The sequence below is a fragment of the Leuciscus leuciscus genome (assembly GCF_965113295.1).
Source record: "Leuciscus leuciscus genome assembly, chromosome: 1".
In the NCBI taxonomy this organism is placed as follows: Eukaryota; Metazoa; Chordata; class Actinopteri; order Cypriniformes; family Leuciscidae; genus Leuciscus; species Leuciscus leuciscus.
The window spans coordinates 12,025,105-12,052,735 of NC_138725.1; the positions used below are offsets into that span (position 1 = coordinate 12,025,105).

Genomic DNA, 27,631 nt, shown 5'->3' on the forward strand with positions numbered 1-27,631 from the left:
AATTGTTGTTTTTATTTATATTGTTGTCCATTTCGAACTTCCATGCCTCTTATATTGTAATTACATACTATTATGTACCAATTTACTAATGCTCAAGACACACTCGTCTCTCTCACGCGTGCCCTCGGACACACTTCGCTCAACTCAACTTTTATTTATTTATACTCCAACATCTCCACGAATTATTGACTGGCGTAATAATCAAGCGACACAACGAATCGATAATGAAATTAGTTGCCAACTCTTTTAATAATCGATTTTTATCGATTCGTTGTTGCAGCCCAATATACCACTATAAAACATTTAGCTGACCTGACATGTCAACGTCCTGGGCAACTTTCCTCCACACAGCAGCCTTCCGATTGATGTCTCTATAACCCTCATCAGAGAGATTATACAGAATTGCACATTCTGACACTGACAAGATCAACCGTTCTAATCTCTCCGCCATTTTTGTTCTTCTCGTTTCCGAAGCTTCCGACACTTTTCAACGGTGTAGTACGACGTCCGCTGGGGGCGTATTGCATATTACAGAGCTGATTTCAACTGCCAGTGTGAAGGCGGCGTTACACGGTCTACAGGTGTTGAGAATCTGCTCCTAATAAGACACAAAATACACTTTCAACCACTAGAGGGCAGACAGACATTAGGAAAGGAAACAGTAACCAGTCAAACTACCAGTTTATTTCGTCTTCTTCCTCGTCAAATTTCTGTCGCTCTACATGCGTCATCTGGTATAATTGAAACGATTGGCTATGAGCTACGTACAGGCGCATTTGATAGACATCCGTAGCGCCCAATAAATGGCTCTGGGCATTCGTAAACCACGCCTCAAATACGAGAAAATGAACATGTGGTTCCCAGACCACTTCTCAATGAAACAAGGTCTGGCGTTAGCCAGGCTAGTATTTTACAGTAAAAACGTTATAATATATCCGATTTTTATAGTCGATTTTTACTCATCTCAGTATAGCAATAGAGTTTGGTAAAAGCTGTTCATTCATTCACACACAGAAACGCGATTCATATTTAAACAGTCTTTTTGTGTGTACAGACACTATTGTGATTAGAACAAAGCAAATATATAACTGACCTATTCATCAGCTGGATCCGTTGCTCCTCGAAATGAAACTTCCAGCACTTCTGAGTTAAATTTTCCAGGATTATTATTAAGTATTATTCCTCACAGCGTCGTAAAGTACATGAGTCTGATTACTCGCGGTGTGTGTTATCCAGCTGATGTGGGCGTTCACAGGTTTGCATGGATTGACTCGGATCATTTGCGTTTGAATAGCACGCGCTCTCCGTGGGCGGAGTCACATTAAAACATAATGAGCTGAGATGAGAACGATCTCTCTTTTCATACATATTACATAAACTGAGAATATTAGTTTTTTATATAAATTACTTCATTTAAAAGAAAATAATTCAAGCTTCATGCCTGTGTGTCTGTATGCCTGTTTGACTGAGTATTCACTGAGTTACAGTTCATTTTCAGAAGCGTTTCAGAATGGACTTCACTGACAGAGAGAAGGCAGAACTTGCATCATATTTATTTTTCTTTATTTGGCAAAAAGCACAACACTTTGTTTTTATTGTGAGTATACACACAAAAAAAAATACACACTTAACAGGATCAAATGATGTATGATGTATGTAAAATCTAATGCAACAGAGTATTTTGAGTCTCTTTTGCAAAGAGAAGAAAAAAAGCGAGCAGATCACGGTGGCGTGATTGCCGACCCCAGGGGGTTAAAGTTGCGCATTGAATTAAAAAAGGTAAGAGGATTATGGTCACAGCACACCACAAGAGGGTGAGAGCATGCCAAGTGCACCTCAAAATGTTGAATAGCGAGGACTAAAGCTAAAGCCTCCTTCTCAATAGTAGAATATTTCCGCTGTGCACAAATAAACCGATCCATCCACCCCATGTTCTACCACTTATCCGGGGCAGGGTCGCGAGGGCAGCAGTCTAAGCAGGGCTGCCCAGAGCTCCCTCTCCCATCCAATAAATCGCAATAATCTTTGTGCTTTGTTACTATTGATAAGAAACAAAGTCTCAGATTTCAAATTACGTCCATTTTCTTACGAAATTCAAAAACATAAATAGCATTTTGGCGCTGTGGCGTGAGATCGCTCTGGCGCAGCTCAAGAGAAGCACATGATCTTCTCTTCCGCATTAATACTACTAGGTACAGCGCGAAATAAACATGAATAAGCATCGAAAGTGTGTTAAAGATAGAGTACAACTTATCGAAATCCATATCATGTTACATGCAATCGCTCAATCACTGTTTCAACCGTGGAAAGACGTCAGTAAAGCACATGTAAACAATGAATTTACCTCAGAAAAACCATACCCAATGACCATAAACTTGTTAGTCTAGAAAAATTTACTTTAGAGAGGAGCATTTTGCTAAATATATGCACCATATTACATATTATAATTTTTAATGTTCTTCAATATTTAATGTATGTTTGAATAAATCTGGCAAGTTTTTATAACAGCCACCATTTAAATGTTTATATTTCATTTAACTTTATTATTGTAAAAATAAATGTGTAATTTCAGTGTTCGTATACAAATCAGTTAATTTTTACTTTCAATATAGTAGGCTAATGAAGCCTAGTGGGCTACAACTGACTCCCATAGTTTACAGCATTAGTTGATTTGTTTTCCTTGAGAAATTTTGCCATGTATTGTACCTGATATCCAAAATAATCAATGAATCGAATCAAATCGAATCGAATTGCAAGCTTGTGGATCAAAATTGAATCGAATTGTGAAATTTGTGCCAATACCCAGCTCTAACTTGAACAATGTAAAAATTAACAGCACTCTAAACATTTCTTATTTAAATTTTTATTTATTTATTTTTATACAGTATAATTGTGCTTCAAATTAAAAAAAGTATTTACCTTCACCTTATTCTTGTTTGAAATCATTTATATAATATATATGAATGTATATGGAGCGTGATAAAAAGGTAACCTTGAAATCGTGGCGTTAAAGGCGACACGAGCCGAGGAAAAATTTGGGTGCACCTACATTTTGTGCTGGTGCTCCTAAATAAAAAAGTTAGGCGCACCAGTGCAACCAAGGCTCTGGAGCCCTGAGCATGTTAAAATTGTCACTTTTTAAATGGTGAGCAAATCCACAAAGCCTCTGTACAAATCACCATGATAAAAACAGTCTCGTTATCCTTATTAACTTATGTAACATTCAATACACATGCACAAAGTTCAAAACAAGAAGGGTATTGCCTTATAAAAAAAGAAAACACGCAAATATCGTGGTTGCTGCGGTTACTTGCATTCCTCTGCGGTTGGCTTGTCAGTAGCGCGGTACTACAATATTGTGGTTATCGCGACAGCCCTACTCAGACACAGGGGGCGCAGCTTTCTTCATTACCTCACACAGACACACTAGACATTTCAAAAACTTTTAGCCTTTTCAAACCAGAGTCAGAGAATGATGGATAGACTCAAGAAGTGACCACATGTAGAATGCAACAGGACATTTCTAAATGGTTAGTTGATGAATTTTGGTAGCTTATATGTAGTTATCTTCTTGTCAGTGATCTTCTCCTGTAGCTCAAACAGTAGTGTGTTGGCGCTTGCAACGCTAAGGTCACGGGTACTGCAAAACAAATTCAACGCGCATGAGTGACCTGCCCCATAACAAATACAACAATACAAATGGCTGTTTGAAGACATGAAAATACTGATGTTCTTTCTTGCCCGGTGCTTATTGTAGGATTTTGGACAGTACAGTATCACTGTACAGTCTACATTTATGTCATTACGTCCATATTACGTCCATGTCCATATTACATCACGTCCAAAATGCCATACCAAGTTTGTTAGATACATATCTAGTGTGATTTATAATCTTATAGAAATGCCAAAAATTGCAGTGTGTAGCAAGTATGACAAGTGGGAGTCAGAAACAGACCTTGTTTCTCAAAACCAAGAATGCAAAGAACGGACTTGTGTTCTTGGGGAGAACGATCTTGCTAGTTGTTCTTGGAAGAATTAACTCACAAGGTGACGAGCACACAGAACGCTGCTGACAGTTTGAGACGATGTGTTCTTGCTGGTATTGTGCAATAATACCCTCGCACAGACGCCGTCTGCAGTACCCAAACATAACGAGAATTATTGACGCTAACAGCCAGGCTTTATCGCCCAAGCCTACCCTCAGCTCAAGGGATTACTCTACTGTACACTACAATGTAATGTATATTCATAACAATAAAGCAACGCTTATGGAGATTCTTACTTCCGAAAACATTTGAGCACATTTTTGATTCGCCATAAATTTTCGTGAAAATGCCAATATTTGAAATCTACACAGTTGATTTCTCGCATCAAATGTTCTCAGAAGTGAATTTAGTGATGAAAAACGACTTGCTGTATTAACCTGCGTCTCTTTCCTCGAATGCCGAAATGAATGCTGAGATATTTCTGCCGTCAAGTTCACACAAGTTACCAACCGATGCATCCTCTGTAAAATGGGCGTGTCAAGAACACTTCCGGGATTTTTAACCGTTCTTGCTAAAATGCAAACTTGTGTATTGGGACAGTACTTGGGCAGCGACTGATGACGTTTCACAAGTCCACAAGAACACAAGTACAGACAAGAACGCATATTGAGAAACGGCCAGAAAGTTGCGCAGCGCTGTTGTTTTTCCATGAGCGCCACCTACTGTCAGAGATTGACATTGCATTTACTGACATTTTTTTGCATTGGTCTGAACAGACAAATCTCATGTGAATTTGGTGCCGAACATTCTTGTTAATGTGAAAATGTCCTGTCACTCATTGTGGCTGTTGGGAAACTAACTTAGAAAAAACATGTTTCTCAGCACATAAAGATGAGCAACTGTGATTTCAGACTCTGTTGATGTGGTTTCTCCACTGCATGGATCTTCATGTGTCGCTTCAGGTCACTTTTAACAGAGAAACTCTTCCCACACTGATCACACGTGTGCGGCTTCTCTCTGCTGTGGATCCTCTCATGTGTTTTCAGATGTGATGATCGACTGAATCTCTTGTCACAGTGTGAACACTTGTAAGGTTTTTCTCCAGTGTGAATTCTCTCATGTGATTTCAGAGATGATGACTCATTGAATCTCTTGTCACAGTGTGAACACTTGTAAGGTTTTTCTCCAGTGTGAATTCTCTCATGTGATTTCAGAGATGATGACTCATTGAATCTCTTGTCACAGTGTGAACACTTGTAAGGTTTTTCTCCAGTGTGAATTCTCTGGTGCAGTTTTAAATTGTTTGCTGTAGTAAAAGTCTTCTCACACTCAAAGCACATGTACTCTCTCACACCAGTGTGAGTTTTCTCATGTTTGTGTAAAGATTGCCGCTGTGAAAAACTCTTTCCACACACAGAACATGAATGCGGCTTCTCCTTTGTATGAACTGCCAGGTGTGACTTCAGGTCTGATGCCCTAAGAAATGTTTTGCCACATTGATGACATGAGAACGGCTTCTCTCCGGTGTGGATCCTCATGTGACTCTTAAGATTACTTTTGCATAAGAATCTCTTTCCACAGTGATCACATGTGAACGGCTTCTCTCCGGTGTGGATCCTCATGTGACGCTCAAGACCTCGTTTGGTTGTGAAACTCGTCCCGCACTGATCACACGTGTGTGGCTTCTCTCTGCTGTGGATCTCTCCAGTGTGAATTCTCTGGTGCAGTTTTAAATTGTTTGCTGTAGTAAAAGTCTTCTCACACTCAAAGCACATGTACTCTCTTACACCAGTGTGAGTTTTCTCATGTGTATGTAAAGATTGCCGCTGTGAAAAACTCTTTCCACACACAGAACATGAATGCGGCTTCTCCTTTGTATGAACTGCCAGGTGTGACTTCAGGTCTGATGACCTAAGAAATGTTTTGCCACATTGATGACATGTGAACGGCTTCTCTCCGGTGTGGATCCTTATGTGATCCTTAAGTTTACTTTTGCATAAGAATCTCTTTCCACAGTGATCACATGTGAACGGCTTCTCTCCGGTGTGGATCCTCATGTGACGCTCAAGACCTTGTTTGGTTGTGAAACTCTTTCCACACTGATCACATGAGAACGGCTTCTCTCCAGTATGAATTCTCATGTGAATCTGAAGACTTGCTTTGCCTGATAAACTGTTTCCACACTGAGTGCAGGTGAAAGATTTCTTGGCTCTTCTTTTCTTTAAAAATGTATTTTTAGTCTTTGAGCGACTCAAAGGTTTTTCTCCAGGTTTGACAAGATGTTCCTCCTCCACTTCACTCAGTTCTTCACTCTCCTCATCCACTTCACTCAGTTCTTCACTCTCCTCCTTCACTTCACTCAGTTCTTCTCTCTCCTCTCTCTCTTCCATCGGGTCTGACATGAAAGAAAAAAATATTAAATTTCATTTCATTCATTACCACTTCATTCGCCATGAACTTGTTCATTTCTTTTATTATTTTATGCAATCAGAAACACTCTAACCGGTCGCGCTTTGTATCTCTCTGTGCAAATCCTTCCTTCCCGCTCTGCCAGAAAGCAGCTGTCATTTACTGACAGAAAGCATGACAATAACCACAATAAAGCCGTATATTGCCGAAAAGCGCATGTTGTCTTTTTTTAGGAGCAATTTGAATGGTTTTGATAGGACCCGATGTCAACGCAGTGCTGAAGTTCCAACTAGTCTCTCCCTATGGAGGATCCCTTTACCACTCTACAGATAAAGCGGTGTTGGGAAAATGCGTTTCGCGTACCTACCCCGAAGTGACAAAATAAAATAAAGGAAAAAATAAAGGAAAGACCAGTACTTTGTTTAGGCTTGGTCTGTAGGGAATTACAACCCTGCGCACATATATTCAAACGCACATAACTATAGAACCAATTCTTAATGCGCATGTGAACGCCATCAGCATTTCTCACAGGTTCGCGTTTAAAGTTTGTGTAGAGAGAATCGTCTTAGCGGCCCCTAATTTAATAACAAATGATCGGTGCGACGGAAGTGAATCAATCAAAACTAACTTTAAGTGGAAAATAACTATTAAAGAACCGCTATAAAGCCAAAACAATCTGTTACCTTAAATTATACGTTTATCTCTGTAAAGCTGCTTTGAAACAATCTACATTGTTAAAAGTGCTATATAAATGAGGATGACTTGACTTGTAACATGTCACCGTGCAGCTCTCAAGCCAGATGCTGTGGACAGGCTGGTGTTTTTATCACACACCTTGAAACACATGTAGATCCAAAGAAACGCAGTTAATGGCAAAAAAATGTCAAGCTGCTGAAAGCCTGTTTCCTCTGTTCGAGTGACTTTTATATTATAAAGGCTATTTTACCTTTTAGTCTTTAAATCGTAGACTTTGTTTACATTAGGGCCGCAACGACGCGTCAACGTCATCGATTACGTCGACTATGAAAATAGTGACTACGCGTCATTCATTAGTACGTTTTAGAGCTGAAACAACTAATCGATTTAATCGATTAAAATCGATTATTAAAATAGTTGTCAACTAATTTAGTCATCGATTAGTTGCTAAATAACTTTTATTTGCCGTAAGCGGCTCATTTCATATTTTAAATCTGCGGTGACCAAAGTGTGGCAGTAATGAGCCACCGGAGGTTTTACTCAGCCAGTACAGCAGGAGAAGTAGCGAATAGCCAATAGCTGGCCTCGTTTTATGTCACGTGCTTCCCTCAGCGTCTCAGCAGCATTCAGTGAGATGGCGGAGGCAAGCGGCAGTGGAGTAACTGTACGTTCACACCGCCGCCGACTTGAGCTTCCAAAGTTATCGGAAGTCATTTATTTTCAATGGAAGCTGGCTTCTCTCAGAAAAAAATAATTAATTGCACAGTTTAACCATCATAGAGTGAAAGTGTATCATTTGCATGTGCTTTTAAGTCCTGTCAGTTTTTCTTTTACTGTCTATGGTTTAACAGGGCGCGCTTGACAGGGCATATGAACGAGCAGAGAGAGAGAGAGAGCCCCGGCCGTGCGCGCGCACTCACCCGAGCGCTGTCTTGCTCTCTCTCTCCCTCGCGCATATTAATCAAAATCAATTGATACGCAGATTCTGCAGTACAACGTTGTTTGTAAATGTTTAGTCGTAAAAGCTGATAACATTGCTGATTAAAGCTTTACAAATGTTCTGTGATCAGTTTGTCGTTTACCAGTTCATAATTCAGTCTTGCAGCCTAATTATGACTGAATGAGAGAGGGAAATGTTTTTAAATAAATTTGAAATGCACTTTTTTTTTTCTCAAGTATTCACTGCTCTTTTTCACACAGCAGGTTTTTTGTGTGTCCAATTTTTTTATGGACAACCTTCTGATGGATTTTACTTTAAATTTTACTTTAAAATGTGAGTTCCATTCAGGTTTCATGCCATTGGCACTTTTATTCGAAGGATTGTTTACAATTTTACAGCATAAGCTGTAAAGCTGCTTCCCAGGTATAAGCTGTGTGTTTACAGGAAAAAAATTATAAAATGCAATTTACTGCAATTTCATTCTGTTTTATTCTTATTCTTCGTGAAAATATGTTCAGAAAGATTCCTTAAGCTTTGTTCGGGATGTTAAACTACTTTAGTAGCCCTAAGGACAGCCATGGTGAAAACATTATTTGAAATCTCCATATGGGTCAGTGTTTTGATTGCAGAAGAGTTTGACACAGGATTACTAACACATAATAAAACACAACTCCAGGTATGTTTTTGATGAGGATATGACAATGCAAAATGGTTAAAATCTCTAAAAAGTCTATGTTGAATGATAAATACCCTTTGTTAATAATTTACTTGGGAAAAAATGGGCAGAACTAAAATATAAGTACATAAACCGATTAATCGTAAAAATAAATGACCGATTAATCGATGATCAAAATAATCGTTAGTTGCAGCCCTAGTACGTTTAAATATCGAGTAATGGCAGCTTCTGCTCCCTCTCATGCTGAAAATGACAGACCACGATCATCTAAAGTATGGGAATACTTTAAACTACGGCCGAACAGAAAGGTGCTTTGTTTACTATGCAAACTATGCCCCATTCGGCGACAATAAAATGGACTTTAATTTATAACTTCAACTTAAAGCTGTCAACGAAGCTGTCAGTGCATTTGCCAGTTTTTAAAAAAAATGTGTATGCACATGTAGACTAGAGACCTGCACTCCCGCGGGACCCAACGCAACCGAGTGCGGCGCGGAAATAGATCGATGGCTATTTTTTTTTTTTTTGCAGGGTGGTAGGGGAAGACTCATGAATATTCATTAGGGAACTCAACCCTGATAGGCTCGCCGATACTCCAACATTCTGAGAAGCCATGGTAACCCCAAACAATGAGATATCAGATCGCTGCGTCACCAGAGATGGGGAAATTCCGTGAGGGATTGTGATTGACCTACACGATTAATGTTATGATTTAAGTGGATTAGCGGTGAAAATCACGAACGCAAATGGTTATAGGAATATAGTATAGTAAGCCTAATTGCATGGGATGCAGTTCTAATGTTGTGCTAATTAGGGCTGGGACGGTTACCACATTACCACAATACCGCGGTCACGTGACACCTTCCGCGGGTCTGAGCTAGTCACCATCATCACTGCAAAAAAAAAATTTTTTTTTTTTTTTTTTTTTTAAATAAACACTGGCCTTCACATGTGTTCACGTTGTGTCTAATGACATGGATTCATTATGACATGCGTCTAATAACATTGTGTCTTACATGGATTCAACGTTTTCTAAACAAAACTTATCAAAAGATGGAGCAAATCCGACCTTTAACAAGTTGGGGAGCGCAATGTTCCATGACACAATAACATTCCATTCGTAGGCTATTGACTATAACCTCTTATTTACACTCTGTGGCGCGTTACGGCTGCGCCGCGGCTACCGGAGCTGATCGCGCCCACTCTAGTCAATGCTTGTGTTTACACCAGCCACGACGCGGAGCGTTTCAGAAGCGTCTCTTCGCTAAAGATAGGCGCCTAGTCTATTTTCGACAGACGCCGCGTCCAAGGCAAGTAAAAAAAAGTCAATTTCAAAATAAACACCCATGTGCAGACTCCCAATTATATTGCAAATGTATTATAGCCTATAATTTGAAGCCCCAAAAGCAGGACCTCAGCTTTTAAATGCACATGCTTATTTAACACAATTCTCTCACGTGAAGACCGTGTTTGTCAACCCTCGCGGAGTCGCGGCAAGTGCACAGCACCAGAGAGTAATCTCGACAGCACTCGCAAGAAAATGGAGCAGCTACATAATCAAATTCACAAATATTACACCATTTAAACATTATTAAAAATACATAGGCTACTGAGTTACTAAAACAATCTTTGTCAAAGAATACACTTGTATGTTCACAGTTTGAACGCTCTTATTTCCATTTGTTTAATTTCAAGATCTGAGGTGAATTATCCATTGTTGTTTTTACAGCTACAAAGCTGAAGCACTAAACGATATTCAAAGTCACATTGCATGCTTTTAACATTAAATAAAGCACATAAACAGTACCTGAGATTATCATTGCCACACTTTGTTTGTTGTTCCAGCCGCGACTTCGCAGAAAAAAAAACGTGGGGAGGGGGGTTGAGGTTTAAAGTGGTTTACCGCGGTAATTTCTTGATTTTCAACCGCGGTAAGAAAAAATCCATACCGTCCCAGCCCTAGTGCTAATTGCATGGGATCACGGTCAAAATTCCCAATATAGGCTATCACACCAGAAATCATGTAATTGTAGCAAACCATGAATAATTATTATATTATGGTAGTCTTTTCTCTCTGTTTTGCATGTGTCATCATCATCATTATAATTATAATCACAATTTATTTATTTTTGGCTCTTGTCACAGTGTATAGGCTACTTAACCTGAATCAGCACTGTTCATAGAGGTACAGTAGGCAACACCATTAGGATCATGTAACACAAAATAAATGTTTTTTTCTTCTTTATGATACAGGGAATAATCTTAAGTTTCGTTTTTATTTTGTTACGATAAGATCTGAGGTATAAGAACCTGACGATACATATCGTGACATAGCCTACACACATTGAAACATAATATATTTATTCATATAACATAAATTGCACCATTTTCTTAATTTCTAAGTCAATAAAGTGTAGGCTAAATTAATAAATGTAGTGTAAATGTAGTAATGAAACAAACTTCCATTCAAAGGTTTGGGGTCAGTAGTTTTTCAAAACAAATTAATACTTTCATTCAGCAAGGAAACATTAAATTGATAAAAATTGACAGTAAAACTTTAACATTGAACTTTCTGTTCAAAGAATCCTTTAAAAAACTATCACAGTTTCCCAAAAAATAAAGCACCACAACTGATTTCAACATTGATAATAATAATAATAATAATAGTTATGCTAAAATTTATCTTTGCATTACAAAAAAAAAACACTTTTAAAATATGTCCAAATAGAAACTGTTATTTAAAATCGATTCGTGGGACTCCCGCAAAATAGAATTATCTATAAATTGAACATCTAAAAACGAATAAATTATCATTCATCTGTTGCACAAAAGCAACAAGAACAACTAAAACAAAAAAGAAACGATTTACAGGCCAGAGTTTATATCTATTTATAACATGTTTGCAGCGTTGAACAATGTAGCCAATCACAGACATGTGTTGATTTCTTGAACACCAATCAGATGCATTTAAGATAGAATCCCCTCACCGCTCAAAATTGACTTTTTGTTCAGTGCTGAATTCTGCATACTGGCAAATCATCTGATTATAGCAAACAAAGTGTAGATATTATGAAAGATTCATTGTGCAGCCATTTTCATTGATAATAACAGAGATTTGTGAGATCGCGATGAACTGAGATGTCAGTTTTTTAGGAATTATTAAGGGAGAAATCCGTCCCTCGCAGGTCTCTAATGTAGACTTTAAAAACAAACGACTAACATTATATTTACATTAACAGTAGCCTAGGCTGCAATCTAGTGGATGTGAACCTTTTAGCAGAGAAACACAAGTGCATTTTCAACAAGTTAATGGACGAGTTAATTAAGTAAATCAGATAGATTAATCGACAACAAAAATAATCGTTAGATGCAGCCCTAGTTTACATACATATTTTTTTCCTGAGTGCAATATTTTACAACTCTGATTATCGTTATCGGCAAAATCCCCAAAAATATTGAGATAAACATTTTTTGTCAATATCGCACACCGCTACGTTAATCACATTCATCAACCCTGTTACCAAGGTTACTATAAGAAGAAGAATCTCTATAATTATGAATAACTTGTATGATATTTGACAAATACAACTTCATCAGTAACTTAGTGTTTACGGATTATTCCAAAAAAAATAACAATTTAGTAAACTATATTGAACATGACTAAAATTCTGGTAACATTGTTGCAAATTGGGAACCAGATATAAAATAAATGTAAAATAAAACAGTTAAAATAGTATTTAGCCTGATCTGATGTTGACAATCAATATAAAAATGTCTCAAACCTCCCTTTACTGACCATTTGTTGAAGAAAAACCCAGAACATTCTGTACCGTTTCATAGTTGAACTGTTTATCTAAATGTGATGAAGTGCTTGAATGTTTCTATCATGAATGTTCTTCAGCATCATGAATGAATGAAGAATAAACACCAACCTCTTTGTTCTTCAGGATCTTCAGTGTGTTTCATTCTGCAGGGTTCTGGATCACTCATGTTCTCACTGTCCTCTTTAATAAACTCAGTCTTTGCAGATGACAGCTCTTCTTCACTTGTTTTCCAGCATTTATTGGAGATCATGTTTTCTAAGTTTCTATGAATATAAGAAAATGCAAACACATAAATGTAGCAACAATGGGTTGTACATTAATATTAATATTAGCTCAAATGATCTATAGGGAATTTTAATAATTAATCATGAATATGATTAATATTTTGCATATTACAGTTACATTAATTTATCGCAGCTGAACTAGATTGATATATGAAGGATTACCATAACGGGTTATGGTTCGTCATTAATAAATCAATAGTCTTATTTCAGCTCGAAGTTATGGGATAACTTTAATGGAATTAATTTAGCTATCAAACAATCTGTTTGTCCAGCAAACATTAAACGTAAGATTAACTTAACTCTCAAGGAAAATTATCCTTCTTACAAACACAAGAAAGAGTATCTTTTCCAGGCCTTGAAAAAAACCCAACTCTCTGTGTTTGTAAAATTAGGTTACTTAAATCGTACCAAGATAAAGCATATAGCTAAGATCGAACATTTCAGTGACTTCGTAACATGGGCAATTAAAACAGAGTCAATCAAGGACATATGGAATTTAATAATTGGACTAATACATCGAACTAAGGAATACATCAAACTACACAATACACACGGATTATATGTCTATGTACATAAAATACAGTTAAACAATACAAGATAACGAACAACAGTGAGAGAGAGAATAAAATGATCAGAATTAGAGAAAGATAGAATGACAGAAAAGGATGAGAGAGAGAGAGAGAGAAGGATGAGAGATGAGATCGGAAGTGAAAGCAAACATCTGCGATCAGAGATGGCAGTAGGCTATGGTAAAAATCACAGACAGTAACCCTTGAGAGACAACAAAGAAATCACATTAAAAGTTAAATTCAATAATCGATACTTGCATATGGTTCTCTTTGTATGAGGAAGGAAGGCAGAGTCCTGCGTGTGTCTTTAAGAGCAGCGCGAGTCGTCTGAGGGGAGGCGTGCGCGTGCTGTGTCTTCCGGGCGAGCGCGAGCGCGGGAGGTTCAACGAGTCTCTTTCTCTGTGGTGAAGTTGCCGGTAATGATTCAGGCTAAGTTCATTCAGCTCAAGTTCATTCAGCTCGTGAATGAACATAGGCGAATAGGAAAACGAAACTAGACTATAGAAAAACATACAAATAAATAAAAGAGAAGAAAAGAGAAGCGAAGCAGGCCGAAGCCGGTCCGGACTTGGGTTTCCAAAGTTTTTGGAGGAGGGAGAAGAGCGAGAGGATACTGAAGGTTTAGGCTTTTATCAGTGTCCCGTGTACCGTCCCCTTTTTCGTGGAGGACGAATCCTCTTAGAGCATTCCGAGCGGAAGATTCTCTTTGTGTGTTAATGCAGCCCGACCCTCGTGTGGAATCACGAGAGGGCAAAATATGATATTATGCTCGGGGAATTAAAAACGCATGGAACCATAACGTTTATCACAGTCTCTTATCAAAAATCTTCTTCGTCGTGCAAAGGGGATCAAAACCATACCAAGAACGAGTAGTGACACAGATAGACACATAGCTGATACATTCTTTTGTTGAACAAAGGCACTTAAAGATTACATTACTGTAATTCAAAAACACAACTACTCTAATATCACACTGGGGAACATGCAAATCACCCAGAACACTCTTTATAAATTTGTAAGGAATGGTAAAATGAAATTTTACTACGTGGAAGTCCATATATGGCAATGTGCGTGTGTGTGTGTGTGTGTGTGTTAGACCAGGGGTTTTCAAACTGGGGGCCGCTGGGGGCCGCAGCAAGTTGGAAAAACAATGTGTTAATATGAGTATTGTTATAAAATAACATTTTAATAATTTGTTGCATAGCCTATCTGAACATTATACTTTTAATGCTAATCTTTTAGAGATTAACTGATTGATCGGCTGGTGACCAGAATTGGCCGATTTTCACGTGATTTTCAGTCTGACATAATGCCGATTCAAATGCACTCGGGCGCCGCATGATTAACATCGCACAACACCAGCATCACACGTGCACACAGAACACACATGTAGGAAACCTTGTGAATTACGGCCGTTTCAGACCACGAGCGGCGCGTGAGTAGCGCAAATTTTTTTCGCCGTGCATGTTCAGTGAGTGCATTCACACCGCGAGCAGGAGCAGCTCGTGAGCGTCAGGCAGGAGCGTCGCGTGCCGTGAGCACCAGTGAAGCGGAGGGTTTCGGCGCCGAGTCTATTTTTGCTGCGCTGCTCACGCTCAATTAAAGTGAAAGCACACTTTTGATGGACAAAATAAATATGATTTCACACAAAAAGTACCAAAAATGCACATAATTTGCATGTATAGTGTGTTTTAACAAGAACTTCAGTAGGCTTCAAGAAAATGAAGACTCAAAAATATTTATAGAAAATGTACCCATTTAAACTTGTTTTTATTAATCAGTTTGGATAAAAGTGGTGTTTTATAAAAATATATATATATAGAAAATAAATATTTGTGTGTGCTGTAAAGTGGTTAGAAAATATTAAATCAGAATCGGCTAAAATCTGTATTGGCAGGTCAAACTCAATGACAAATCGGAATTGGCCTTGAAAATTGTAATAGGTTCATCTCTATAATCTTTCTGATTGGCTGGTATCAAACACCATCACATAATCTGATGTTCACCTAGATGTTTTATTTATTTATTTTTTGCCATAGTATTGTCGATGGGTTCAATAACACATCCTGCAAAAGGGGGGCCTTGGCCAGAACCTAGTGGTATTTGGGGGGCCTTGTCATGGAAAAGTTTGGGAACCCCTGTGTTAGACTGTCTCCTCAGTTGCATCTTGTGGTAGCGTACCATGTGAGGGGTTGGGGGTTTGATTGGAACATGTTACTCGGCCAAAACAAAGGTAGTTCTGTGGGCAGACTCACTTGACAGCCTGAGGCGTCATATAATTTTGCTGAGAAAAGCAAGATAGTCCTAGTGGTCCAAAACAACTGAATGGGGTAAGTCTTGTAATTTGCCTTCAGTACACAAAGAACAAACGTTAGACACAGTAAGGGAATTGTGGTCGCAGCACGTGATAGTTTGAGAAACAAGCAGGGGCCTGTTCGTTGATTTCATTAAGTCGTGTGAAACATTAACCAGGCCCTCCTTGTAGACACTTGTAGTTATTGTGTCAGAAAGCTAGTCATTTAGGGCTTGTATATGCTCATATGTGTTTTTTAGCATGAGAGAAACAATCATGATTCGCTACTTCAGAACATCTGACCGGACAGACTGTCAGTGTCGTTACATAAAACATATACAATTTCTACCACAACAGAAATAAACATAGGCTACATATCGTAACCATCAAATCCCCTCAGTCTGCTGACACCAATGAAATGAGCTTTAAGTGTCAATTTACAGGAGATCTGAAGACATCAGCATAATAAATGAGGTGAAAACAGGAACTATTGTCATGAAATAAAGAGTGTTTTCAGCAGATGTGTTAATATTGATGAGCCTCAGACTATCAACACTCATTCAACAAGCCATTCAGGATCATCAGCAGATCATCTCACTTTATTCTGAGTGTTTGCTGTTAGAAACACATTATTTGAGTCAGGATACATGATAAAAGCCTGTTAAAACTGCTCTACAGATAAATAATTACAGAAGCATAACATGTACATTTGAATCTAAATATAGTTAGATTTTGTGTCAATCACGAAGTACTTAAATCATTAAAATATTACATTTATGTGCGCTGAAACTGATAATGATCATAAAACGTTTAAAAATAAAGAGTATCACAAAGCAATATTGTTCCAAGAGTAAAACGCTATTCATTTACAATATTAACATTTAAGAGTTGATTTAAATGTCTGACGTTGCTCATTATAGGCTCAACGTAAAGTAACTTATATCAATTCCCCTCACAAACCTTAACTCTTGACATTCAGTAACAGTTCTCACTCCAAACATCGAGACAATCACACAAACGAACACAAAATCGCTCAGGTCTGAATGAACTCAACATATTCTCCTCATGCTCGCTGCTGCTGCACTAAATGTTTATTTCAGAAGGAAGACGCCAGAAAAGACGCACAAGTATCGCTGTGATCGATGAAAACAATACAGAAATGAGCCTGTCGCTTAATCAAGTGTGTGTGATGGTTGTGTAAATGTGAGAAATACCGTGAACTGCTCTCCTCACCTCAGAAGACTCGACGCTGAAACTCTCAATGAGGTAAACAGTGTTGCCAACTATTTCCAAAGGGAAAGTAGCGAACGCATATTCTTCTTTGTTACGTTTTATGGCGGGTGGCACTAGCATTATGGTGCATTACCGCCACCTACTATGTTGGAGCTTCTATGCATATAACTAGGTTACTATTTTCCTACTCTTAATAATATGAGAGAGAAAAAAAATACAATAATTTAATTAAAAAAAATATATATATATATTACAAGTTACAGTGTCTTTTCTTATATAACACTCTATTTTACTAGGTTATAAATGTGGTTAATAAATACATACTTTATATATGAAGGTCACCGATTAATACAGAATAAATTGCATATATATTTCACTTCTAAAACTACAATGGTGATTAATATCATATCAGCCCATATATATGAGGCGTTCTAATAGAATAAATTGCATGTTCACTTAACAATATATATATATATATTCCCTGCTCCCTAAACTCTATTGATCAATCCAGTTTCTTTCAAATAATGGAATAATTTCCATACCTCAATGTCAAATACATTTTTTAGACTAAATTCTTCCTGTCCAAGCTTTCTGCTTTCCCTCCTTAATGTTTCTTGCTCTCGAGAGTTTTTTTTGACAGTGAAGAATCTACTGATTCCTCTATTTGACAGTGTTCACATAATCCTGAAGGGTGCTTATTTATTAAGTGCAATGTTTTATTAAGGGCCTGTCCCAATACCTCCCCTTACCCTAGATTTCCGCCCTAACCCTTGTTTTTGCGCGTTCTCGTGTAGGGGTAGGGTGCTATTCTCCCCTTAAAATCAACCCTCAAAACATAGTGCGGTCCGATGCAGGCTTAAAACGAAGTGGAAGATGAAATTACCCAGGATACCTTGCGGACTCAGCAAGCCGGTAATTTTTTTTAAACAAGATGGCGGATACCGCTGGAAAGGAACAATTTAATTTTAAGTATATTTTCGCAAATAAGCATGTTAAAATTTCTAAAGATGGCGGATACCGCTGGAAAGGAACAATTTAATTTTAAGTATATTTTCGCAAATAAGCATGTTAAAATTTCTAAATATGTTGGAATATGTTAGTTTGATGCACATCCAATGGTCTGTTAAGTTTTGAACACTAATGTTAGAAAATATTTCACGAAGCTATCTATCTGACGATGTTCATGATATCTGCCGAGTGCTTCGAGAGAGTATGCCCATCAAATAATAATCTGCTCTGAGTAACTTAGTTCATCTAATTTTATTTTCGATTTTGGCTTCTAAGGATTATAAAAAGAAGATGTGAGGTAAAAAACTATTAAAAACTAGCGTTCGTCTAGTCTAGTGCTTCATCTTTTTCTTTACAGCGCGCTGTCACTTCTCCCTAACGTTAAACCCAAACAGCACTGAGCACAATCAGTGATTGTTGTAAAATGCAGTGTCTGCTGATTCTAAATTGCGGGAGGTGTTTGATTGTAAAAAGAGCTATTATAAGCACAATGATCCGCGCAAGAGACGTTGATCCTGTTCCCATGGCGGGGCGCGCGCGCGTTCGGAAACGGACTGCAACTAGACAAGCAAACTATACTTTGGGTTTCATGTGCGCGTCTAAACGATCAAATACAGACAAAAATATGGCTAAATGACCGGTTTGGAGATTCACTTTAACACAGTTTATGTCTTAAATGGGAGTTAGTTGTGGAATAGTTGGGAGAAAATGTGTATTATTAGATCTGCATTCGGTCTTAAAGTGGCAGCGTCTAATAAACCTGCTAATGATTACACCTTTAATGTGAATAACACAACTAAAGGCAATTAATTTAATAAGAATTAATCTATCTATAATAAACTATGCTGTGTTATTTTACATTTGATTACTTTATTAGATTTCTAGCATATTATTATGGATACTTATATCCTGATCATAACTGGGATAGTTATGTGCATGTATTCACATAGTAGTGGTGTCCCATTTCATAAGGAAAGATCTTCAACTCCACTTCCCTCGTTGAGGGGACTTTACTTTCGAGGGCACTCAAAACCAAGTGGAAGTTTTAAGGGGGGAGAAATGGGACGGGGCCTAAGTCTAGTATGCCCTACCCTCAGCCTTGTCAATATGTTCTCCTCTTTATTGTTTCTTCTAGCTGTCTTTCCCGTGCGCAATATTTTTTTTCCCCGTGTCTGTTCCTGTCCCTGAGCCGGTGTCTGTTCCTGTCCCTGAGCCGGTGTCTGTTCCTGTGCCATGGTCACCTCCCTGGCCGCCTGAAGGGTCGTCTCCTCCCTGGCCGCCTGAAGGGTCGTCTCCTCCCTGGCCGCCTGAAGGGTCGTCTCCTCCCTGGCCGCCTGAAGGGTCGTTTCCTCCCTGGTCGCCTGCACAGCCTGCTCCGCCCTGGCCTTCCGCCCTGCCGGAGTCTTCAGATCCTCTTCCGCTGCATGGGCCTGGCCCTCCATCCCGCCCCCGGGTCCGCCTCCGCTCCACCTCCCTCCTTAAAGGGGGGGCTATGTAACGGTCACCAGCTGGAGTGCCCTTGAGAGCCACCAGAGGGCACACTATTATCACTCACAAACTACATTTCCCATAACTCACTGCCCGGACTCATCATCACTGATCACATTCACCTGTACCTCATTCACTGATTGCATTCACCTGTGTCTCATCATCCTGTTAGTCTCAGTCTATTTATACCATGTTCATTATATTATCAGTAGGAAATCGCGCTGAAGAAGTCTCGTTCCAAACACATCGCGATATTTGGCATAAGTTCACGTGTGTCAGATGTTGGTAAGTAGTAAATACCAGTGATGCGCGGGTCAATGTATAAACAACCCGGACCCGACCGACGTTTTCAACTAACCCGCCCGCAACTCGGACCGCAAAAAAAAAGAAAGAAAATATTGTACCCGACCCGCTTCCTGACCCGCATTTTTTAAAAGTAGGCTAGTAAATGCATAGCAAGAAATACACATGACAAAGCCAGCACTTTGGTCATTATCTTTCATTATTTCGGCAACTTTGCTCTTTCTGTTTGTGTATTTGCGGAGCTTCCACTCCCCAGTCTTCACCTTTTCTCTTGCCGCCTCCATCTCTACCTGCAGACTGAGCTCGTGCGTCATCTTCGCGCCAGTTATTCAGCCAATAAAGTGTAGGCCTATGTATTTCATAGAAAATTGCATGTGAGCGGAGTGGAGCGGGAGCGAGCGGGCGGATCTTGGATAGAGCGCAGAGCGGCATTTTTAAAAGGATGGAGCGTCGCCCTATTTCCCGCTCCAATTTCGCTCCGCGCACACCAAGATTCTGAAGCATGCTCAGTCAAGCCTGACTCAGTCTACTGTTGATGACTGCAAGATGGATTCTATTTTCAGTCAAAACTCGGCTCAATAATGGAGTTCAAAAAGTAGGCTACTTCAAAAAGGAAAATAAGAAGTCATACAGGTGTAAAACTAACTATTATGTGGTAGAAGAAAACGACATCGTTTCAGTCAGTAGGCCTAAAGATTAATTTTGGAATCTAAAAAGACACATCTCTCGAAAACATGCAGTGTGATATGTGAACACGCTGGGAAGAAAGCAAAAGGTTAGCAAATTGAATACGGTAACTTAAAGTGTTGCCTAAATTAAATACAGCGTAAAATGCAAACAATTGATACAAGCCCATTTAAATTTTAATCCTGCGCGCTGCGCACAAGTTCAGTTATAAGAATGTTGTCCTAATAGTTATTTTAGCCTAGGCCTACTTTTAAAACGTTTATGTATATTTATTTTATATTTTTGTTTATATAAATTTTATTTATATTATTAGGCCCATTTATTCGTTTTATTTTACAGCAGTTTGTGTGTACAATGGATATAAGCCCATTTAAATTGTAATCGTGCGCGTTGCACAAAAGTTAACTTATCAAAATTCTGGCCTAATAGTAAATTTTTTATGTAGGCTATATTTTTGTTTATATAATTGTTATTCATATTATTAGGCCCATTTATTCGTTTAATTTTACAGGACTTTGTGTAGGCTATATTCCTTCTTACATAGGCCTAGTTTGTCATTTGAAATACAACATTTCTATTTGAAAAATGTTGTTGTTGCTCATTAGTTCTTTAGGAGGTAAGGCTGTGGTCTAAGCTACAGTGATATAGGCTACATGTAGATTTTTTTCCCCCTTTTTGGAGCGAGCGGGGGGCGATTTGAGTGGAGCGCGGATCAAACTGCGTTGAGCGCTGATCGAGCGATAATGAGCGGAGCGGCCTGATGTAGCTTTGAGCGGGGGAGCGGAGGGGTGGACAGTTCCGTGAGCGATGAGCGAAGATTCTCACCGCTCCACTCCGCTTATGCTCTCTATACTACTATATAAATTACAAAGGTTTAATTGGCATCTTTATTTCAAACGACCCGACCGACCGCGACCCGAATATCATTAAAAATATTTTTGGATGACTCGTAACTGCGGGTGACCGCAGGCACCCGCTCATTTCGGATCAACCCGCGCATCACTGGTAAATACGCTGTCCTAATAATGTGTGATATAATGTCTTTTCTGTTTATCGATATTAATCTGCCATTATATCTGCCATCTCCACGGAGACTTTGCGCTTCATTGCTTCCTAATTCAAAATAGGGTGATTAAACACTGCCTGTCACGTGACGTGCTATAGGCCTATATTCATATCAGATTAAAAATATCACAATTAGTTCCAAAGTTGTATTTGTAGTAGATGCACAGTAAAAACAACACTTACCATGCTTTTACCACAGTAACATTAGTTTTACTATGATAAGTGTAGTAAAAAGACAGTAATCACAAAACTTACCATGCTTTTACCACACTATTGGTAGTTTTAACGTGATACTTACTGTAAATGCACAGTCACCACAACATTTACCATGCTTTAACCACAGTAACCCTAGTTTTACTCTGACAGTACTCATCACAATAGATACTCATTACAGGTGTGGTAAAAGGACAGGAACCACAAAACCAGTGTTGGGGAGTAGTTAACTACAAGTAGCGATGCTACTAACTTAACTACATTTTTCAGTAGCTTGGCAGTAGCTCAGTTGCTTTTTAAACAGTGTAGCTTTTCCAGTAGCTAACTACTTTTTGCAGCAAGTAGCGGTGTAGCGCGAGCAAAAGCTACATTGCGTTTTTCATACGGTAATTTCTCTACTGTACGACAGAGAGTCGCAGGTTATGACGCAATCGTTAGCCTGTTTTTACAAAAAATGCTTCTACAGGGTCATAACGTAAGATACAAGGCAATGGTGCCTTTAATACATTTTCGTGTTTCTTTAGAAATAGCATAGATTACATAGCATAGAATAGCATAGATTAGATGTAAAGTTATTCACATATTCACATAGATAAGATGTAAAGTTATTCACTGTCAAAGTGACGCCAAAATGAATGGGAGTCAATGGAATGCTAACAGCAGGTGGGGGTCCGCTAATCAATGGCGGCACCCGGGGAAGCTTCAAAAAATATAAAACCCTGCCCCCCTGGCGCGAATCAGTACGATGCAAGGATTATTCTTCTTCTTGTTAGCTTACAAACTAATTTTTTGCCATTACCACCACCTGTTGTTTAATCACGCATCTTGCGGCTAACGGTTCACTGACGTACAGAAGTGGGTTGACACACCCATATTATCCATGATGGAGCAAGACGTGGCGGCAGATTTGGAGGATGGAGAAACAACTAACATTAATTACCCATGGCCTTATTTGTCCAAGTTCATGTCTCTCAAAGAAACGACAAGTAAAGGTTAGCCTACACTTTTGTATGCAATCTTTGCAAACCAAAGTTTAAAACGCTGTCTACGTCGAAGACCTCAAGCACAAATTTAAGGACGCACATACAGGTGAGTAATGGCCACTTTATTGCTCTCTATGTTACATCAAATTTATATTTCTGATTTAATTACAATGACCCGCCATGATCTGTCCGCCAGTTTGGTAATGAACATAAAAGACCACTAACGTTTGCACCATCGTGTTTGTCAGTTGAACAAAAAATTTAATCTTAGTTTGTTTATCGCACGACAAAGGCTTTGATCTAATTAAATTGCTGTATAGATTTGTTGTGACTGGTTTCAGAGCGAACCGAACTGTGCTCACAAGCAGCTTGTGATTCACGTTCTTCTTTCACAGTAAATTCTGCGAGCTCCATCACTGCATGTGAGCGAGTTTAATGTGCATTTTTCAAATACCAGTTATGCTGTTTAACGTTCACATAACTTCCAACATGTGTGTGGGCAGCCAGATAATTACAGCATTTCACTCGATTTGTAATATAAAAGCGTTTTTAATGTTATAGAAACGTAAAGGTCTCGTCACAGTTTTCCGCCGAAATAAAAGCTCAAGTGTTTAATCCTTTCAAGTGGAGAAATTAAGACAAGTGTTATCATTTAGCTACCTTAGTGTAAAATGAAAATTAATATAAAAAGGAAACATTCCTTTATGTTGTTGCACAGTTGTATTATTAGTAGGCTTATATATTTCTGTCTTGCATAATAATAATTTAAAAGTATGGCATTTAAAATGTGTTTTTCTTTCTAATTTTTTTTATTTTATTTTTTTATCCTATGCCTATCAGAAACTGCATCCAACTAAACTGAATGAGTTACTGAGAATGCAGCAACAATTCAGTAAAAAGAAAACGACACCCTCCATTCAAGAACAGAGTTCCTCAAGCTCATCAAGACCAATTCAGTATTTCATGAGGGAGGTGGCACCAGTTTCCCAGGTAAAATTCAACAAGCTGGTTCTGAATTTTGTTCATCCCCTCAGTATTGTTGAAAGGGCAGAATTTAAAGAATTATTCAAGCAGGTACTGCCTTCAAGGCATGTGATGTCTAGAAAGACATTAGTCAGTATGCTAGAGGATCAATACATTTCCATGAAGGCAGATATGTGTAAAGTTTTGTCTGAGCAGGAATTTGTAGCAACAACCACAGATGCATGGTCTACAAATCACAAGAGCTACCTGGGAGTCACTGTCCATTGGATAGATTCAGACACACTTACCATATCTTCCGGGGCTTTAGCTTGCCGAAGGATCAAGGGAAGGCACACTTATGACTCTCTGGCAGAGATGCTTGAAAGTTTCCACATGGAATTCAGCATTCAAAACAAAGTTGTGTTAACCACTACAGACAACGGTTCAAATTTTGTAAAAGCATTTAGTGTGTTCACAGCTGAAGAAAAAGTGACTGAAGATGATGAAGAAAATGATGAAGAGGCAGATGTTGAGTTCACTGATGTTGCAGCATTTCTACAAGAGACCAAAAAGGATGACTACCACTTGCCAGCCCATCAACGCTGTGCCTGCCATTCTCTCCACTTGGTTGCAACCAAAGATGCTGAGGCAGCTGTGGAAGATTCTTCATTTAAAAAAAAGATTTCAAGGGCAGCTTTCACCAAATGTCAAAGCCTTTGGAATAAGCAGAGTAGAAGCACCCAAGCTTCTGACAACATTAAAGACAGACTTGGATGCATGCTGGTTGTGCCTAATGTAACACGTTGGAACTCTACATATAATGCAATGGATCGTATGAAAACTTGCATTGAAGAGAAACCTCAGGAGCTCCATGATGTTTGTGAGAAAATGGACATTCCACAACTGAAGCCATCAGAGATTACATTCTTTAAAGAATATGTCATGGTGAGTTTGAACTGTCTAAGATGTATTGAATCAATCATTTTATGTAAATATTTTTAGTGTTTCATAGAATCCCATATTTGTAAAATAAAAATATGTTTGGTATATACTGTACGTTAAATACAAATTTTATTAAAACCAATGACTTTAGTAGCCTAATTCTTTAGTAAATTATTTTAAAGTTAATTACCTATTAATAACTCTTAAGAATATAATAATCAACATGACTTATGCATCCTGTGATTTTCATCATGTATGTTTGCACTCATGCATACAGCCATGTTTTATGTGTAATTTCACAGGTGATGGCACCAGTGTCCAAGGCCCTAGATGTTCTCCAGTCGGACAAAATGGCATACCTCGGAGTCTTGGTCCCCACAATCAACATTGTTGTTGAGAAGTTGCAGTCACTCAAGCAAGAAAACCTCCAATATTGTGGGCCATTAGTTAATGCCATCATCAGTGGTGTGAACAGAAGGTTCAGTTACCTTTCCGGTAAAAAGTATCTCATGGCAATGGCTTCACATCCTATGTTTCGTATGTCTTACATACCAAATGAACAAAAAGATGACATCATCTTGAAGACTAAAACAGGAGCTTTCAGCAGCACACAGTCCACATGTTGCAGAGACAATTGTTTCAAGGAAGCCAGAAAATGAAAGCGATGCGATCACAGACTACTTCTCCAGAAACCAGGAGAATGTTTTGGATGAATTGAACATTTATCTACAGTCTACAGCAAACACACCTGATAGTGCTTTCCAGCATCTATCAAAAATGAAGAGAGTCTTCATTAAGTGCAATACTGGTATCCCTGCCAGTGCCGCATGTGAGCGGTTGTTTAGTGTTGGAAAGGACATTTTCCTGCCAAAATGCAACCATCTTTCCGACAGTCATTTTGAGAAACTTCTCTTGTGTCGAATTAACAGGTTCTGCTTCAGTTTAGTTAAGAGAACAAATTTAGTTGCCTATACATTTTGTTATTGCCTGCTCTTATTAGAAGGACACTGCACCTCAATTCTCGACTGATGGTTTGAAACCATTCCTGTTTTGCTTGAGTGGTATAACAATAACAGTGACTAACTAAGCCAGTTCAACTAAAATACTTAACATTTTCCAAGCGTTCTTACTCTTCAGTTGAGGCTTTTGTAACATTACAAATTATAACATTTTGACCCTTTGGAGGTTAATGTTTTGGATGAGGTTTCAGTCTACTGCAACTACACCAGATAGTTCTTTCCCTAACCCTAACCTAACCAGGGAGACCAATAGTGTCGGATTGCGGGAGTGAAAGCTATGGGGTGGCAGAATGGATTACGTATTATCTAAATCCACTCTCGATCAAACATACGAGTTATATTCGGGACACGTACCAATTCCTTGAAAAGGTCCGGGGGATGAAATTTACACCTAATGCCAGGCTCTTTTCAATGGATGTGGAAAGCTTGTACACGAATATTGAAACGAAGAGGGGATTGGACGCAGTGGAGAAATGTCTACAACGGTACCCAGAGGAAGGCAGACCGGATGACAGCATTCTAAAGCTTTTGGAGTTAAGTTTGACTAAGAATGACTTTGGCTTTAATGGACGCTATTTTCTTCAAATTAAGGGTACAGCGATGGTCAAAAGGTTCGCGCCGGCCTATGCTAATCTTTATATGGAGGATTGGGAGGAATCTGTGCTCCCAAGGTGCAAATCTCGGCCAACACAATATTGCCGGTACTAAGATGACATTTGGGGAGTTTGCGAAGATACAGAAGAGGACTGGTTGGAATTTGTTGGAACATTAAATACTCATCACCCATCCATTCGGGTTAAGTGGGAACTGGAATCGGAAGGGATTAACTTTCTGGATACCACGGTGTACAAAGGTCCAGACTTTTCAAGGACCGGGAGACTGGACACTAAGGTTTTCTTTAAACCAACGGACAGACACGCCCTGCTCCATCGGAGGAGTCACCATGCTACACACATGTTCAATTCATTAAAGCTCAACTGTTGAGGTTTAGGAGGATCTGCACCCGGGAGGAAGACAGAGCGGAGGCTGTTAACATTCTGATGAAGGCCCTGAGAGGGAGGGGGTACTCCCGGCACTTCTTAAGGGTAGCAGTGAAGGATGAGAGAGGTAAAGGAAAAAGGAGGACATTGGTCCCGCACAAAAAAGTGCTTCCTTTTGTATTGACCTTTTCAGGTACAGACAAAAGTTTAGCTATGGGTATAAAAAGGAATTACGAGAGGCTGTCTCAAGACAAGACGCTTGGTACACGGTTCAGGATGGTGGCTGCCTTTAAAAAAGGTAAAAATCTGCAGGATTTACTGGTCCACAGTAGATTACGTCCAGCCAACCAAAAAGCCCCAACGAAAGCAGGTGGGACATTATTGAGGGTAAAACACAGGGGAGTATATATCCTCGGACCATCCCCCTTAACCAGAAGAACTGCGTCTACCTGATTAAATGTGTCTTGTGTGGTAAGAGATACATTAGGGAAACTGGGAATTCAATACTTACCAGGATGTGGGGTCATAGACATACAGTGAAAAAAGGTACACAGAGGAAGGGACACGTGGTGCCACACTTCCAGAGGCATGGGATTGGGAACATGAAAATTTGCGGATTGGAGCACAACCCAGACTGGAACAAGAGGGATAGGTTGAAGAGGGAAAGGTACTGGATCCATAAGTTGGATACCTGGTTCCCCAAAGGCTTAAACATAAGATTCTAAATAAATTGTGATAGAGTAATATGAAGTGTTTTGTTTTTTTCTTTCACAAGATCCAGGGCTACCCCTCACAGGAGGGTGATTTAATTGGGATATTATGGGACTATCCCTATAACTGTACAGACACTAAAACCTACCCCTTATAGGGGACTGGGGCTGTATTCTTTAGCATACCTAAGACCTACCCCTCACAGGAGGGTGATTTAGTTAGGATATTATGGGACTATCCCTATAACTGCGCACGCACTAAAACCTACCCCTTACAGGGGACTAGGGCTATATTCTTTAACATACCTAAAACCTACCCCTCACAGGAGGGGTACTTAATTGGGATATTATGGGACTATC

At 39.0% G+C, this 27,631-nt stretch overlaps 2 protein-coding genes across 3 annotated transcripts in view; one reads left to right on the top strand and one right to left on the bottom strand.

The window, feature by feature from the left end:
* Positions 1–27,631, top strand: part of LOC309502936 (uncharacterized protein) — a 217,345-nt gene that overhangs the window by 52,671 nt on the left and 137,043 nt on the right. The window lies entirely within an intron of this gene.
* On the bottom strand, positions 137–16,955 carry LOC309499633 (uncharacterized protein). Its single transcript, XM_082170991.1, has 3 exons — positions 16,911–16,955; positions 12,640–12,794; positions 137–6,381 (listed from the first exon to the last, which is right to left on the bottom strand). The coding sequence occupies exons 2-3, from the start codon at positions 12,779–12,781 to the stop codon at positions 4,865–4,867; spliced, it is 1,659 nt and encodes a 552-aa protein (XP_082027117.1). The 5' UTR covers positions 12,782–12,794; positions 16,911–16,955; the 3' UTR covers positions 137–4,864.

What these genes read in the sequence shown, in the direction of transcription:
- LOC309499633 (XM_082170991.1), bottom strand. Translation starts at nt 12,781, where the DNA reads ATGATCTCCAATAAATGCTGGAAAACAAGTGAAGAAGAGCTGTCATCT. An exon ending in AGATCCTGAAGAACAAAGAG is followed by an intron (nt 6,382 to 12,639) that starts GTTGGTGTTTAT and finishes CTTTCATGTCAG; the next exon opens with ACCCGATGGAAGAGAGAGAG.